Source organism: Rhinoderma darwinii, chromosome 4 (genome assembly GCF_050947455.1).
Source record: "Rhinoderma darwinii isolate aRhiDar2 chromosome 4, aRhiDar2.hap1, whole genome shotgun sequence".
Classification (NCBI taxonomy): domain Eukaryota; kingdom Metazoa; phylum Chordata; class Amphibia; order Anura; family Rhinodermatidae; genus Rhinoderma; species Rhinoderma darwinii.
The window spans coordinates 118,912,730-118,931,684 of record NC_134690.1 but is presented as its reverse complement, the minus strand read 5'-3'; the positions used below and the strand labels follow the sequence as shown (position 1 = coordinate 118,931,684).

The following is an 18,955-nucleotide window of genomic DNA, read 5'->3' as shown; positions in this document are numbered from 1 at the left end:
GCAAACCTGGTTGGCTGTGGCAGCGAAGGGAACACTTGTGGCAGATGCTGCTGCTGCAGACACAGTAGCCGGCGCTGTACCGTGCATCATGGGAACTTTCGTGGGGAAATCATATAAGCAGACATAAAGAAGAGTGTAGCAGAGTGGGAACCAAAGCAACAGGTGGCAGAACAATTTGGCATGGTATTTTATTGCAGTGTGAAGCCACGTGGCGTAACATCATCACCAGCGAGTGGCATGCAAATCAGAGTGCAAAAGCAGATCAGCATTCCAGGGAAAAGGAGGAAAAGGGTGGGATGAAAGAGGAAAAAAAAGGGAAAACGTTTGTTACCATCAAAACAATGTACTCATTACACACAAAGCTTCATTTGTAGGACTCTGAACCAGTTACAATCAATGAAAGTGTTTCTATTGTGAACACACAGGAGAGGAATACATTTTGCCATACTTGCTAACCGTCCCGAATTTTCCGGGACTGTCCCGAATTTACAGAGACAGTCCCAGCAAATTACTGCTACATGCAATTGTATCTGCATCCTCAGGATGCAGATACAATTGAATACTATGACAGAGCAGGAAACTATCCACTTCCTGCTCTGCCATTCACTCCTCCTGGAGCGAAATCCCCGGCTAAAGCGTTGCCAACGCCCTGGCCAGTGATTCCACTGCAGGAGGTGCCACTGACGTCACTGCCCTTATATGGACAGTGAAGTCAGGGTTCTCTCTATGAGCGGAATTCCCTGCCCGAGCGTCAGCAACGCTTTGGCCGGGGATTCCAGCGCTCCAGGAGTAGCCAACGACTTCACTGTCCATATAAGGGAAGTGACGTCAGGGGCACCTGCAGCAGCGGAATAACCGGCCAGAGCATTGCTGATGCTTGGTCTGGGATTCTGCTCATAGAGGGAGCCATTGACGACCTCACTGTCCATCTATGGACAATGAAGTCAGGGGCTCCTCCTGGAGCGCCGGAATCTCCGGCCAAAGCGTTGCTGACGCCTGGCCGGGGATTCCGCTTATAGGGTGAGCCCATGACTTCACTGTTCATATAAGGGCAGTGACGTCAGGGGCACCTCCTGCAGCAGAATCCCCGGCCAGAGCATTGCCGACACCTGGCCGGGGATTCTGCTCATAGAGGGAGCAACAATGCCTATATCTACAAGGGGATGTGGCACTATATACAGGGGGGAGTATGTGGCACTATCTACAGGGGGAGTATGTGGCACTATATACAGCGGGGCTGCGTGTGGCATCATCTATCTACAGGGGGTGTGTGTGGCATCATCTACAGGGTGGTATTGACTTCCATACAGGGTGGCTGTGTGGCACCATCTACATGGGTTGTGTGTGACATCATCTACAGGGGTCTGTGTGGCATCATCTACATGGGGGCTGTGTGGCATCATCTAAATGGGGGCTGTGTGGCATCATCTAAATGGGGGCTGCATGGCACTATCTACAGTGGGCACTGTAGCAATATCTACAGGGGGTCCATGTGGAACTATCTACATGAAGCAGGTTGTGGCATCATCTTCAGGGAGCAGTGTGTGGCAATATCTACTGGGGGCAGTGTGGAGCACCATCTACAAGGGGCACCGAGTGTGGCACTATCTACGCTGGTTTTTACTCTACCAGTAGTGGTCATATTGCCGTGCTCTAGCCACCCACCAAATTAACTACACCCCATAAGACACGCCCACCAAAGGCGCCACACCCTATGTGTCCCTGGAAAAAAATTCAAATGTTGGCAACTATGATTTTGCCGGTCTAACCAATGCTAAAGAGTAGAAATTAGCAAACTTTAGAAAATTTGCTTAGCAGGCAATTCAGCCAAACCTTGGAATCGTGTGCTCCTTTTTGATCTAAAAATACAGTTCCATTCTATGGGTCGGCATTACACATCCATATTTTAAGATTCCATTGGCTCTTATGGGGAAAGTATGGATCCATAGTAAATTCAGTAAATGTGATTTAGGCTATGTGCATGGAAATGTAGATGCCAAAGGAGCGTCCACTTGGCAGCCCGCAGGCTCACTTATAGCAGTATACCTTTTTTTTATTTTTATTTTTTTACAATGTTTGCCTTTGGGTGATGTATGCAACTTTATGCCATGGAGCTTTACATTCGGTACATACTGTATGATTGGAAATTTTCCCAGCATATGAGCTGAATGTAAAGAAAAAAACATTATGTGAGCAGATCCTTAGGCCAGATTCACACGAACGATTGCAAACTCGGACGTGAAAAACAGCCGTTTTTCACGTCCGAGTTTCACCTGTGCAGGTCCCATTTTCGTGGATCCCCATAGACTTGAGTTTATCGAGGGATCCGTGAAAACGGAAGAAAATAGGACATGTTCTATTTTTCAAGGGACCCTTCACACGGTCTGTTGAAAGAACATCCGTGTGAATGGCCCCATTGAAATACATGCGTCCATGTGATGGCCGTTGTTTTAACGGCCGAAACATGGACATATACTACGGTCGTCTGAATTTGGCCTTAACTTGCAATTTGCTCGATGCTGTGAACAATGTATACATCTATATAATGTGTGTGTGTGTGTGTGTGTGTGTGTGTGTGTGTGTGTGTGTGTGTGTGTGTGTGTGTGTGCGCGCACATATACAGTATATATGTGTTTGCATACCCGTTTTGTGTCACTTTGTTGGAATGTGCTGTTCAAACTTTTGTGGTGTTTATGTGATCCATATATGTGGGGTTAGTGACTGCCTCCATTTTTTTTTTATCTTGCACGCCTCCCATTCTGCCCTGGGTGATTTTAATTAGTTTAATGCTGGTTCCTACCATCCCCAGATATATGTAGGCTTAGTCCCAGTTCTGGGTGTATGTGCAGAGTAGGTCCCCACCTATGGGGGACGACTTGTCTTGACAGGTGGGCAAACACTTTTTGATCAAAATGTGCACGAAGAACCTCCCTATTGTAAGTAGATTAAGCAGTAATGCATATTTATTTATATTTAGCGGTTTAGGTCACATTGGTGTTCGCAGTGTGTGGTCGTCATTTTTTTTTGTGTGTGATTATATATATATATATATATATATATATATATATATATACACACACACATACATAAAATCAAATGTAAAATCCAATTTAATTCCAGGTTGTAATGCAACAAAACAGGAAAAATGCCAAGACGGGTGTATATACACATACATACATTATATATATATATACACACATTTATACATACATACACACACACATAGTATGTATATATATATATATATATATATATATATATAACACACACACACACACACGTGTATATATATATATATATATATATATATATATATATATATATATATATACACATATACACACACACACATACAATGTAGTTATGACACTGAAATTAAAGATGCCAGATATGATCCACCCTGTGTTTCGGATCCTGCACTTTGGCTGTTTTATAGTACAAGTCGACTCGTAGGTTAGTTGTGCCACAAAATGAATGCCTCCGCTGCGTGCAGCTGCATTTACATTGCTTTCTATGTGTAATTCACATGAAAAATGTAATAGCAATAGAAATATTAGAACAATTCTTAATATACCAACTAAGTACAATCAAAATCCACACTTTAGACAGTAACCTATGTAATGATATAAGCAGCACCTTTTAAACACATTAACGTTGTTGTACATTACTCTCTAGATACTGTAAGTGGTATCAGACATGGATTTTGAGTGCAAGAATAAAGGTTCATCAGGCACGTAAAATAATTAAGAAACAAAGCTGGCACCTACCAACACTTGCAGTGGGTGTCATGCAAAATATTGAGCCTGACCATCATGCATTGCAACAGGAAGGTGGATTGAAAGGGAAAAGAATAAAAAAAAAAAATCACACACATTAGGAAAAATTATTTGTACAAGAGAGAAATTTGTTATTATGGCAACAGTGGCCTAAACAGTGAGCGTACTAAAATCACAGAGGGGCACAGCGGGTGATTAGGAGATTTGTGGAGCAGAGGTACAAAGGCTAAACTGTGTTACTGATCACCTTGTTTGTTAGTGTCACAATCACTAAGACAATATGTACTTAATAATGATGACATTTACACGCTGCAAAGGTTGCACTATGTGACAGCAGGTAGTCCGGTTAATGTCGGCAATTTATGTATGGCAGGAAGACACAGGTAATCCCTATCATGCCACTTGCCGCTGACTATAACCACTGTCATGGATGATCGGTGACCTAGTTTCCTTTATAACACATCTGCTAGGATTATTACATTGTGTTAACCCGTTAATAACTAACATACACCATACAGCCACGTCTACTTCCCTAGAGGTCCTGCTGGGAATTTATTGCAGGAAGTATTTCCAATTTATATTGACTGTAATATTCAATTTTTATATTATTTTGAATCAAGTACATATTGTATGAAAAGGGACAATATTATAAGTTAATGTATTCCCATACACACTATGTAAAAGCATATTGGAGAATTAGATTCAAGGTCATAAAAAGATGAATCATGTTGTTAATACATCGCATTACTCATCTTCTACTGATCCGGAGTTACAACCTGTATTATAAGTCCAGAATTACATCCACAATTCTGCTGGTTATTATTGGAAACAGTCAACAAGCCTGCCATCAGATAGATCCCTAGCAGATCTCCTACAATGCAGTGGTACAGTTAGTTTCCAGAATGTGCAGACATTGAGCATAGAAGGAATGCTGGGAAATTTCAGCACTGAAGCCTAGGGAACGGTGACTGCAGCTCTAGGCTACAAAACAGTTTGTAACTCAGGATCAGAACAAGATAAATAATGCATTTGAAAAGTAACATAACTATTTACGTAGATAATTCTGTATGTAAAACTGTAAAATGGCATTGAAAGGTTCACACTAGGTGTGTACATAGCAAGAAAGTTCAGGGCCATAATCTAAGATCTGGACTAGGGACCCCAAACATCATGTGATATTTATACTACTGTTGGCTTCATATTTTTATAGGGACCTGTAGGCCTACTCAGACAGCTGGGCCGGGGTGTGACTACAACCTCTGCACCTACTCACTATGCCGCCGCTTTACAGCAACAACAAGAGCAGATCTTCAGGACTGCGGCTACGGACATGTCACTGTGTTTTTATATCCACTGCACCCATGAATGAGGAATGAGCATAATGTCCTGGAAGCGCTCTACGTACACAAATATCACCCATAATATCTTAACACAACCGTAAAAAATCTCTGCAATTGCGGACCGTAATATCTCTGCAATTTCTGACCCGTTCGGTTCTATTGGGTGCGGACACCATTCCGTATCGCTACGGATAGGTGTCCGTGCCGTAGAACAATGCCGGGAATTATGGAGCATGTCCTACTTTTCGTATTTTACAGGCCGTGCTCCCATACTTTGTATGGGAGCAAGGCACGGAAATGCGGCCCGCGGCCGTGTGTGCCCGCAATACAGGGGAAACGACATGGTATAAGTATTTTGATTCTAAAAGACTATTGGGGGGGATTTAAGTCTTAAATTGAATTTCAGTTTTTTAATTGCAAAGGCTGAAATCCGCAGTGAAATTCCGCTTCTTCTCCGCAATGTAGTGAGCATGCTGCGGAGGGAAAATTCTGCACCGCTGCCTGATTTCCACACAGTTATTTTCCACAACGTCTGAACTAACTTTGCTAAAAATGTATAGAAACAAATGTAAAAAACGGCTGCTGCAGAATTCCACTGCGGATTGTCCGCAGCGGAATTCAACAGCAGTTCCGCCATGTCTGAATGTGCCCTAAGGGTATGTGCACACACAAAATCAAAAATGTCTGAAAATACGGAGCTGTTTTCAAGGGAAAACAGCTCCTGATTTTCAGACGTTTTTTTATTCGAAGTCGTGTTTTTCACTGCGTTTTTAGAGCAGTTTTTCTATAGAGTCTATGAAAAACCGCTCCAAAAAAGTCTCAAGAAGTGACATGCACGTCCGTATTTTTACGCGGACGTTTTTCAAAACGGCCGCGTGAAAAAACGGCCTGTCGGAACAGAATGCGGTTTTTCCCATTGAAATCAATGGGCAGATGTTTTAGAGGCGTTCTGCTTCCGATTTTTCAGCCGTTTTTCGTCAGTTTACGGCCCAAAAAACGTCCGAAAATAAGCAGTGTGAACATACCCTAATGCTGAACCTCATGAATGGTGCGAATAGGGAAGGGACATCCCACTAATGTTTTGGTAAAGATGCCGGTCACTAGGACATTACTTGGTATTGGTATACCATCCCATGTGTTTCTCTTTACTAGATCTTTGGACATATAACACTATGTAATAATACTAGTCTGCCCTTCCATACAGCTCTCTACAGTCAAACATTTACTGCTCCGATGTTCCCAAACTTCACCTTCCTTTCAATATGAGTTAAGACAATGTAAGAAGACACTGAGTATATTTTACTATATATAGTGGTTTTTCTTTTCTTCTACACTCAAAAACGTACATGTGGCAAACAGGTCAACACTATATCGCTTGCAGTTAAAGGCTATGTACACCTTTGAAATCCTTTTTATTTTATTTTTTTTACTTTCAAAATACTTTTTATTAAAAATAATTTTTACTTTTTGAGATACAGCTGCTTTGTATCCTGTATGCTGAGCAGCTGTATGTTGCACTGAATTCTGTATCTGTCAGGTCAGTGGCACTGACGGGTTCAGTGACCACGGGTCCTGCGTGTCGATCCACCTGTAATCCCATCTAAGTTATAAACTTACATGCGATCGATAGCAGCTCGATCCTGCGTGACCCGCTGTCACTGAACCAGTCAGTGCCACTGACCTGACAGATACAGGATTCAGTGCAACATACAGCTACTCAGTATAGAGGATACAAAGCAGCTGTATCTCAAAAAGTACAAATATTTTTTAATAACAAGTATTCTGAAAGTTGCACAAAACACACTGATTTCCTTGCAGACATTTAGTAAGCCTTCACGTTAAGCTTACCTGGTGGGAAAAAGGCCGCCTGCTGCTGGAGCTGCATGTTGGCAAGAGCCTGTTGGTACTGGAAAAAACCCGTATTAAACATTCCGGTGGCACCATTGGTTTTTTCAAGCGCAGGCCTCTTTGGTAATGGGGGAAGTACAGATTGAGGAATTCCCTTTATCCCGAAGGAATGAAGAAATCATGAAAGAAATTAGGAAAATAAATACAAATATAGAAAATAAAAAGACCAGATTGTCATTATAAATACTCTCACTGCTGGAAAAGGCTGCAGACGAGTACAAGTGAATTCACTGCAGATTTCTCCAGGTCTGAGGAATATGAGCCATAAGCATATAAAGCAGCTGGCTAGTCTACTGCACTAATGTTATAAACCCTACCCCGGGGAGTCTTTGACCCCTGACCTAGGGTGGACAGCACCTCTTCATACACACAGGCCACAGATATTATAGCTGAATAATATCTGAACCTTGCGGGGGGGGGGGGGTGTACAGGAGTATATTCATCAAAATAATGCAATTTTGGAGCTATAGGGCCGGTAGAATGTAATAAAGTTAACCTTTTATTGTATCATTTAAAAAAAATAAAAAATATTTTAACCAAAGGGGAAATTTTCTGCACTGCTAGCTCCATGAAGGTCAACAATTAAAGCAACAGTTACTCTACAGAATGACTGAAGAAGGGAGGATCATACTGAAATATACCCACAAATCCCCAAACCTATCTACATGTAGTCATGCAAACTGTACCAATGCATGCAGGTATGTTAACATCGACTTACAAATGTTAAAACTACACGTACAGTACATAAGAGTAGCAATAGAGCCATGCCAACCACACACGTATAGTGCAAACTTTTACGTATAGTTTGACTGTGGTATATATGGAAATACTATTTCTGCTGTGGCAGTACTGAATGTGGTTACTGCGATAAATAATATGCAAAAATAGAGATTGATATCTATACCGATGTAGTAGAGCTGACTGGGTTAATGACCTTGGTTGTGTAAGGTGAGTGCCTGATACGTAAAACCACAGACAACACACTAGGATATAACAATGTGATGCAGCTCTGCTACATCTGTATATATATTTAGATATAACCACACTCAGTTTTACAAATCATTCCTGACCATACAACAGAAAATATCTAGAAAACTAAATAACGTATTCTATGCTTGTAAGCTTAACACTGGTTTCTACGGTAAAAGCTACATGCCAAGCTAAAAGGTGAAAGGTCATAGTACCAGGTCAAAGGTTGCCTCGAGGGTTCGCTTCAGTGATTTGACAGCCGACTGAGTCTTAATTAGCAGGCAGCGAGCACATGATGGCAATGGGCCAATGGGGTTCAAGCGCATTAACATAAACAGCAAGCAGAGGTGCATCATGGGGGCAGCAGTGCATATTTTGGTAGGTGAGAAAAAAAAACAAATAAAAAAACAAATCATCCGAATGCCGTATAATAACAAATAACAAGACTAAGCATGCACAATAAAGGCTTTGGTTTGTTATTGTCATACAACTAGTTAACTGATCATTAGCATCAATTATTAAGGCAATGACTCATCTAGTATTTTCACAGTAGGAAGATAAAATTAAAAGAATTCTACAATTGTTGCTGAAATGTCACGGGAGTGAACCCAGCAAATTATTTTAACTTTCTTTCCATTTGCATGCTTTTTCGTATTGTTTTTAATCCATGCATTGCCTAATGGGGTTATAAATACATATACGTAATGTCCGGTATATATGGTTACGCCATCACAATGCCTTATAGCATAATGGCCAAGCGTGCACTTTATTTCTGCCCTTAACTGCTGCAGTTGTTCATTGAACAATTTATGTATGGAGAATTAATTAAAGGGCAATACCGCGCAAAAACTAGAAATTCAGCTATTGTCAGAGTTGACCCACTCTACCACCTTCCAAAATCGTAGTTACCTGGGTTCCTGCGCGGACGTAATACCCAGGGTCCTCTGTCTCTCGGTTTCCTCTGGCATATAAATGGAATGAGTCACTTGAGCTCATGCACATGGCTGTATTACAAATCTGTGATGGATAGATCTGTATATCTTGCATTCCATTCATTCCATACAGAGGCTTTTTCCTCATAAATTCAAATGCAATCTGTGAGATGCATATACGGTATATTCCAACACATGCCACATTACGGAGGTCTTCTCCCCTAGAAGCATTGCCTTAAAGGGAACCTGTCACCAGCATTTCACCTATTGAACTCTACTGACCTCTCGCTGGCCGCTGCTGTCAAAAGTTTATTACTGTGATCCCCTCTCCTAAACTCCTCCTCCAACCGTAATAACGGTCTGAAAACATTTTGCGCCTTTTATGGTAATAATCCGGCAGTCTCGTTCGTTTCTCTTCTTATGCCTGCCCACCGCCGAAAACTGGCCGCACCTGTATGCCGAAATCTCGTCTGAGATAGCGCGCATGTGCACGTCATGTATGGTCTGACACCCTCCCCTGATTTGTCCGGGCCTCAAACCTAGTTACTGCGCATGCGCTGTTATGGTGTCTCGCTGTGCTCACGCACCAGAACAGGACATCGATACATAAACGGATTTCGTATGTGCTGAGGAGAGGTGAGGAGCGGGGTTAACTCGGAAAAGCTTGAGGAATGAAGATATGACTCTTATGATCATTAGCATACGGCACGGGAACACTAAAAAAAACGGAATATTAAAGGTACAGAGCCTAATTAGAAGATCATTCTAGGTTACATAAAAATTATTTTTCACACACTTCCACCAGGTATTGCTGGTTCAATAGGTGAAATGCTGGTCACAGCTTCCCTTTAAGTTGAGAATACAGTGCCGCGCGGAGGCGCCATAATGCAGCAAAGCGCATACGGGTCTGTAGTACTGAAGTGAATGGACTCTGTACACCCACTGGATTTATAAGCCATAGGAAGGAAGGAGAATGCTCTGGATATATCCACAGAGCAGGAACCCAGATGAGACTTTGGGAGGGGAAAAATAGAACATTTTCAGTTTTTGCCCAGTGTTCTACTTTAATAAGTTGGAGGCCTGTATGTAAAGTGCAGATGTAATCTTCAAAGCAACCTTTTTTCCTGGAATTTATTATGATGACTGAAGTGTTAAGAAGGTTTGGCGAGTGCCACGCTCAACCAACCACACAGAGGAGCAGATCATGACCTGACCAGGAGAGGATTAATATCTGAAACTTGGACTAGCCTCAAGTAAGAAAACAAATACTTTGCTCTATACAATCTATTCATGGAATTGCAGAGAAGTCATAGAAGAAAACGGACAGGTTCAAAATGAAGCCACCAAATTCACAACAGACATTTTCAGAGTCTATCTACATTCTGCTGACCTGCGTGTCTGTGTTATGGAAGGCAAGAGAGATGGGGCCATAATACATTAGTATTATACAGCATAGGCGCACCGTCTCCGCCTGCAGTGTTATATACCCCAATAGCCGATCATAATAAAGCGGTTACAGCAAGCTCTCCTACTTGTCTCTTTGTTATGGCTTTTGCTGCTGAAAATGTTACTTAAACAGTACAGTGTATTGCAAAGGACAAAATACAGGATTATCCACACGAGACGCATCCCAATGCACTTTCAACATTACAGCAATGGTGCGTATTCATAGAACTCCACACTGAATAGCCTTATTTCAGTCAGTGACATATACAATTATACAAGATTATACACGAAGGCTCAATGATAAGAAGGCTACAAAGATCCATGTAATGAATTCAAGGACAATGCATTTCAGAGGTAGCAGAACTGAATTTGTCCCTTAAAGAGGACCGGTCACCTCTCCTGACATGTCTGTTCTAGTCAAAACTCGTATCGCCTGTCAAATAAACAATTCTGGAGCACCTTTTCTTAGAACTTTAGGTTGTGCCGTTCCTCTATTATTCCTCCTAAAAAAAAATATTCAGAAATTCATAACTGGGTGTTACCAGATGTGGGTGTGTACCTGCACAAACTGACATCCAATCAGTGCTGACATGATCAGACTGTGTAGGGACACACCCCTTTGACAAGGGGAATGGTAGCACCTGGTTTTCAATATATTCATAAATTTATAGGAGGCATAACAGAGGAACAAAACAATGCAGAGTTCTAAGAAAAGATGCTCCAGAAAGGAAATTTCATATGGAATGCAAATATTTACTAAAATAAACATTTTAGCAGAGGTAACAGTTTCTCTTTACCTGCAATGTTTGTCCATTTTATTGTATCTTTTTTTGAGTTAAGAGAACGTAATAGATTTACCGATGTAAAACTACAAATAACACACCGTGACAAATTCAGCTCTGCTACATCTCACTAATTTACGTGCTACTATATCTGTAGATTTTCTTTAATGTAGTATAATTTGCGGGCATAATTCTACAGGATTGGTGTACTGGCACACATTGGACAGCGTGAACTTACCATGGCTGCTGCGGTTGCCGCTGCCTGAGCAGCTGCAGCCTGGTTGACCTGGTATTGTGCAGCCTTGATCTTGGCTTGCAAATGTGCAGGGGGGTGGAAGTATTTGCACTTTTCCCGTGAACATCTTCCTTTAATATAATCCATACACACAGTGACGGTGTTATCGTTGGTGTCGATCATTGCACTCTCAGCTGGATGTGCAAACCTGCACTCATTTTCTCCTCTGTTACAGTTGCCACGTTGATACTCTCGACATACCTAGAGACACGTCAGAAAAGGGCATTACCTGGTTGAAAACAACAGCAGATACCTAAATAAATGGACTCCAATGCTTCCAGGTTGTATTTTCACTGGAGTAGGGGGCAGGTCGGTAAATTGTACGTGTTTCAAATCAATTAGAGATCGCATCATCTGGTTACATTTCTATTGATTCATTATTTACAATCGACACCAGTAATTTAATCAAAAGACCCAATAGGAAACGCTTCCAGGAAGAGAAACGGGAAACAGAAACACGCTTGCTTCATTTTAACTGTGGGAACTTAATATTGTAGTCTCAAGTCTTCAGGGCAGTGAAAAACTGCATGTTGTACAGAATGCCACTAGGGGGAGCTCTTAGTCTGCTGTAAAACTCATATCAAAAACGAATTTTGTATGAGAAAACGAGACCGGGTGCCCGAGAAAATAAATACAATTTTATAAATAAAGAAGAAAGTGGCTTTTATCTCTAAATTTATCATGTTTTTAGAATGCCAGCAAACCCGGTGGTTCATATAGGAATATAAATTGTTGTTTTTTTTACCCTACCTAAAGTGTTAAATACTGAATCCTTAATAATATGAACCTGTAGTAACCCTGATAAGCACCTTCTTATAAATATTATACTACTTCACATTTTTATTACTTTGCAGTACATTATACAAGATGTATTTTTCAATTGTGGATTTATATACATTTTAATTATAAATACATGTTATAGCTCTGTGAAATTTCATATAAATTAATTATAATGGGACTATCAAGGACTATCCATTTCAATCTCAAAGGACTGTCAATCATAGTTGTTGTATCTGCCTAGGGCTTTAAAGGGGTTTCCTATTTTAGACATTTATGGCATTTTCACAGAATATGCCATAAATGTCTGATAGATCTGGGTGCCAACTCTATGACCCGCACTTCTATCGAGATCATGGGTCTTCCGACCCCGTTTTGACTGGCGAGAACATGGGTCTCCCGACCCCGTTTTGACTGGTGCTGCGGCCTGTGGCTATGCCAAAAATGTCTAAAATGGGAAAACCCATTTAAGTTCTGAGCTATATATTGCCGATTCAGGACCTTCAAGAGAGATATTATTTAGATCTTGTACACACAGTGCAGATTTGATGCAGATTTTGCATGCATTTTGAAGCCAAAAGCAGATTTAGATGCAGGAAAGGGGACACTTTTATGCCTTCCTTTATATATTGCACTGTGTGAACAAGGCTTTATGTTTTCTAACATTCTATTACTTTAATTGCTACATTATTAATAAATGTAATCTGTAGAAGGTTTTGCTTTCAAACCCCAACATTTTTAATAATTCTACAAGAGGACAGTTGTAAGCAGGTGTGCCAGAATCATGGAAACCTGTACCCGTACAAATTTTAGCTCGTTATTGTATGCACTAAAGGTTATAAAGCCCCTAGAAATGTTGCTATATCATAAGGCTATCAGTAAGATGTTTGGACTTCAATAAATCATCAGTGTAACTTAGGCTAGTGCAAGACTCATTCACACGGCAGTATTCAGTGCGAATCCAATACAAAAAAAATTGTGGTATGTTCTATTGCATTAAAGGGGTTTTCCAGCCAGTAAAAATTGATGGCCTATCCTCAGGATAGGCCATCAATAGGTGATGGCTCAGGGGGTCCGACTCCCGGGACCCCCACCGATCAGCTGTTTTGAAGGGGCCGCACTGCTCGTACGAGCGCCGCTTCCCCTTCATTTCTTCTTGCTCATTGTGAATCTTTGACATAGATGTAGCAGCGATTCACAAGTATTGCAGCCTTTTCTCTGATTCACTTCAATGGGAGAAGAAGACTGCAAAACCTGTGAATCGCCCCTAAATGTGTGTCAAACATTCACAGTGAGCATGAAGAAATGAAGGGGCTGTGAGCGCTGTGGCCCCTTCAAAACTTCTGATAGGTGGGGGTTCCGGGAGTCAGCCCCCGACCCATCAGCTACTGATGCCCTATCCTGATCATTGGCCATCAATTTTTACTGGCTGGAAAACCCCTTTAATTCTGGGGGAGAATATCACCTACATATGGCACCTGGTGAAGCATGGTATGGCAGCACACAGAGTCCCTGTCACTCCGTGTGCCCCTGTACAGCCTACTGCACTGCTCTGACTTGTGAGGCCTAACACCGAAAAGAGATGACAACAAATAATACATCACTGATCTAAAGATTTAGAAAAAGTTTAGACTGAAAAAATCGCTTCCTTTTATAGGATCTGTGAAAGATATAATGAATCATTTTTGAATGGCATAACAGATCCCAGTTATTTATAGTGTCTTTTTTTTCTGGTTAGAATAGCGCAGCAGTGGAGTAGGTACGCTATCAGCTAGCCATATTTGTCAACAGATCCTGTCAATTTCTTGGGGGTCTGACAACATTCTAACACCTATGGGCACTGCCTGACACGCCATCTCTCATTTTATGGAAAGGATCTAAAAGATATTCATCTGTCTGATCTTTTCTTCCCAGAGAGAAGTGGCACCAGAGGTGTCTGACAGCCACTTAGCTCCGTCTGCCTATTGAAAATCCCTGCATTGCCAACGAAACGGTTTGCGGTTATTATTTTTTTATCTTTAAAACAGATATTATCAAACTGAGTCTATAGTCAACTAGCAAAGCTGAATATAACGTACAAGTATAAATATATTACCAAAGGAAAGGCCAAGGACATAATTAACAGGAAAACATTTCACATAGTTTAGTTTACATACGGCTTTAATATAGTAAAAGCACCAGAAATCTTCAAACCTGTTATATCAAGTAATAACCATAATAACCTTCATATGATTTCTACAATGAATCAGCTTAAAGAGAACCTTTCACCTGCCCATAGATGTGCAGCATGTAATAGTCAGGGCTTCAAAAACACTGTCTCACTATACATTTCTTTTCCTGTCTTCCTTCGTTATTTACATATCGGTGCCGTTATATTTGGCGCCCGATATGTAAATAAGCCCCTGAACTGTCAATGGGGCGTTTCTATCTAACCAAATGGCAAGGGGGCGTGATCTCTTCGCTCTGACGCTGTCCAATCAGCTATGGACAGCGTCAGCGTGGCTTGCGTTGTGTTCCCTCCCGCAAGAACACACCCAGGCTGGTGGTTCTGCAGAAAGCGCTCTCTGTCTGTGTGATCTCGCGGGAGGGAACACAGCGCAAGACGCCCTGACACTGTCCGCAGCTAATTGGACAGTGTCAGAGCAAAGACATCACGCCCCCTTGCCATTTAGTTAGATAGAAACGCCCAATTGACAGTACAGGCGCTTATTTACATATCGGGCGCCAAATATAACGGCACCGATACGTAAATAACGGAGGAAGATAGGAAAAAAATGTAAAGTGAGACAGGGTTTGTGAAGCCCTGACTATTACATGCTGCACATCTATGGGCAGGTGAAAAGTTCTCTTTAATAAATATGTTCACCCAAAAAGGAATACATCAAGATATTTTTTTCATAATGAAAGTGCGATAATGCAATAAAGATAAAGATATAGCAAAGCTGCCCTATAGAACTACTCACGCTTTTTGTGACTTTTCATAGGACTGCAGATAGGTTTACCTTAATTCAGGGAGTTATCACAGTGCTAAAGTATATGGTTACCATAAATATTATTATTACCATTATTACATATAATTGATACATGTCTGGAGATGGCATTGGTGAGGGTTCATGAACAGCGGCCAGCAAGGATTGCAAGAAAGAAGGAACCCCTTAACTCGAGGATTTCTGTATCTCCAAGTAAGGCCCCATGCACACGACCGCAGTTTTCATTCACTCATTTCTAATTGGCCACGGACACCTTTCCGCATATTTACGGATGTGTGTCTGTGCCGTGCATATGATCCGCAAAATATAGAACATGAACTATTCTTGTCCGCAATTGCGGCACAGACTTGCCCATAGAAGTCTATGGGCACTTTCGCAAATGCGAACGGCTACGGACGTGTATTCGTAGCCGTCGGATCTGTATTTGCGGACAGTAAAATCCCTTACGGTCGTGTGCATAAGGCCTAACACTAACAGCTGGCCCATTGAAATCAGTAGGAATGTTCTATGCATGTGATATAGAAAAACATATCTAAACTTGTGGGCATGTTCACCGTTCAGCACCATTTTTCAGATTACAAAGAGGGGTAGATTCTTTATGCTTTACATATCTAGTCTTACATTACAGCTGGCATCATAGTCCATAAAGGCATTTCTAATTGTTCGGGTTGACATTGGAAATAGTCACAGCCCTAAAAGCTTAGCTATTCTCCTATTTACATGTTCGCAGAGTTTATATGCGGCAGATTTGTTGCAGAAAATACATACATCTGGATGGGGTTGTTCCTGCAGCATGTGCAAACCCATTTCAGATGTATGGAATGGTCACAGCAATTTCTGTAACAAATCTTCCATATGTGATCAAACCCTAATAAAGTGGCACAATTCGGTTTTCCTACATTAGGTGATTAAAAGACTGAACTTCTGATATAACAAATCCCGAGAGCAAGCTCTGAGCAGACCTGGAGCCAGCAAGGCAAGCTTCAAAATGAAAAAAACTGTATTTAGAATCATTCTAAAAAAATGGTGTTCAGAAGTGAAGCTGCACTTTAGTAAATGAAGATCTGCTGCGCCTGTAGAAATGAAACATTATTGCTTTTCATTATTTAAAAAGAAAAAATGAGAGAGAAAAAATAAGTCAAAAATATCTAAAATAGTTATTAGTGCTTTTGCCTCAATAAATAGCTTTTTGGATTAACATGTTTATTTGGATCATTCATTGCGGAACACTAGGTAGGTTACAATGTTTATTAGTCTTTAACTAAAGCTTGAAAATTCGAAAAGATAGATAGAAAAGATAGATAGAAAAGATAAAAGATAGATAGATAGAAAAGATAGATAGAAAAGATAAAAGATAGATAGATAGAAAAGATAGATAGAAAAGATAAAAGATAGATAGATAGAAAAGATAGATAGAAAAGATAAAAGATAGATAGATAGAAAAGATAGATAGATAGAAAAGATAGATAGATAGAAAAGATAGATAGATAGAGAAGATAGATAGATAGAAAAGATAGATAGATAGAAAAGATAGATAGATAGATAGATAGAAAAGATAGATAGATAGAAAAGATAGATAGATAGATAGAAAAGATAGATAGATAGATAGAAAAGATAGATAGATAGAAAAGATAGATAGATAGAAAAGATAGATAGAAAAGATAGATAGATAGAAAAGATAGATAGATAGAAAAGATAGATAGATAGAAAAGATAGATAGATAGAAAAGATAGATAGATAGATAGATAGATAGATAGATAGATAGATAGATAGATAGATAGATAGATAGATAGATAGATAGATAGATAGATATGAGATAGATAGATAGATAGATAGATAGATAGATAGATAGATAGATAGATAGATAGAAAAGATAGATAGATAGATAGAAAAGATAGATAGAAAAGATAGATAGAAAAGATAGATAAGCTATAGATAGATAAGCGATAGATAGATAAGCGATAGATAGATAGATAGGAGCTTAATAGAGCTTAAGAGGTGGATAAGAAAAGTTCACAAACCACGGATAACTGTGTCAGTATAGGTTGTCCAGCTGGTGCAGTCTTCCTGTGTTGCTTTAATGGAATGATTGTCTATTCATACTGGTGCCATGATATAATGTATGTATTCATAGCGCACAGAAAAATAAACATATGTATTCCTGGGGTGGGCATATTTTATGTAATTACATTTTGAGAGAGTTTATGGAAATCAGACTCAAGGGATAACTTCTGACCTGGTGTAGTATTTAATATAAACACATATAGTATAATGTAAAGAGTAGAAACTAAATTCATAGTGTTTGATTTTAGGACAACATAACTAGTATGCAAAACATACCCTGTCAATATAAACAAAGCTCGTTACATTGTCAGATATATATATTGTTCTAAGTCACTATCTACAGTCCAAAACAAACCTAGATTCTAACACACTGCTGCTAGATAACATAGAATATAGGTGATGATTAACACTTTAACATGTATTTCCATGGAGACACTGAAAAAAAAAAACTTTTTAAAAAGATACAAATGTTATGAAATGTAAGAAAATACTTTTCAAAAAGTTACAAAAGTTATGGAATGGAAGAATGGAAGAATAAGAAGGACTAGAATTGTTAGCGGGAAGGAATATGGTAGAGATTGCCTTGAAATGAGATTTGGTTATGTAAGCACCAAAGTGGAGAAATAATGTGATGAACGGGAATGGAAAGGTGAAAAAAAAAGTAGCAGCATCAAACAGAATACATTCATTAGAGGAGTCCATGTGCTTGCGATGATCGCCAAGGACTGAAAGCTAGTAAAGAAGGGAGAAAGAAAGAGATAGTATGGTGTACTAGACACGGTGAGGAACACTCGCCTTTCTCTTCTGAGACCGGGGGTCAAGTCCAGCTTGATGTCCTAAGTGAAATGAGTTTGCTGGTCTCAGCTCACTTCCCAGAGGGCAGGAGTCCACATCATAAACCCACCACACATAATTTGGCACAACTGGCAGTCTCTGCTCTGGAGAGGCCCAGGATTGAGCTGGCATGGAGACTGAACTACCTCTCACCCATAAAGAGGGTGCTCCCTCCAGATCAGGGTTGAGGTCATTGGTTGGGAAACGTGGGGAAGCTCGTAGTGCAGCTGCCTGATTGTAGCTGGCCTGTGAATAAAAAGAGGACTTCAGTTTCCATTCCAGCCAGTCCTTCCACCATAAACATAGTAAAAGTGAGCTCACTATCTAACCTGTGGCCGCAAATGCAGAGGCATGTCATGGTGAAAGAAAAATGCGCAAACCAAAATACAGAGACAATGACAATAAAGCATGCAAGAAAAGGACAAGAAATTGTATAGTACAGTATGACTTTCACTTTTTACACTCTATGATTGTCATTATAACTTTCATTATATGCAATGTTTTGAATTAGAAACAATCACTAAAGAACTTAAAGGAATCGTCCAGGACTTGGCATATCCTTTAGATAGGTCATCAATATATGACTGGTGGGGGACTGACCCCCCAGGATCTCCACCGATCAGAACAAAGGGGCTACTTTATTATTTATCCAGGCATAGCGCTATACATATGAGTGTGGCGGTGCCTGGTACTGCAGCTCAGCCCCGCTCAAACCTAAGATCTTACATGAGCAGACCCCCACTGATCATACATTGATGGTCTATCTTAAGGATAGTTTATCAATTAAAAGTCCCAGACAAACCCTTCAGCTATGAAGAAAATTTTTTCCTAAATTAAACAAA

General features: G+C 40.3%; 1 protein-coding gene across 13 annotated transcripts in view; it reads right to left on the bottom strand.

The window, feature by feature from the left end:
- MBNL1 (muscleblind like splicing regulator 1) overlaps positions 1 to 18,955 on the bottom strand; it is a 190,915-nt gene that overhangs the window by 12,198 nt on the left and 159,762 nt on the right. For 3 of the 13 annotated variants that reach the window (XM_075861507.1, XM_075861513.1, XM_075861508.1), the window contains 6 exons: positions 18,075 to 18,359; positions 11,392 to 11,649; positions 8,209 to 8,262; positions 6,965 to 7,118; positions 3,768 to 3,803; positions 7 to 95 (listed from right to left, as the gene is read on the bottom strand). In XM_075861507.1, coding sequence (XP_075717622.1) covers positions 7 to 95; positions 3,768 to 3,803; positions 6,965 to 7,118; positions 8,209 to 8,262; positions 11,392 to 11,649; positions 18,075 to 18,359 — 876 coding nt within the window. The remainder of the gene's footprint in view (positions 1 to 6; positions 96 to 3,767; positions 3,804 to 6,964; positions 7,119 to 8,208; positions 8,263 to 11,391; positions 11,650 to 18,074; positions 18,360 to 18,955) is intronic. The other 10 variants (XM_075861510.1, XM_075861509.1, XM_075861514.1 and 7 more) reach the window with 10 other exon arrangements.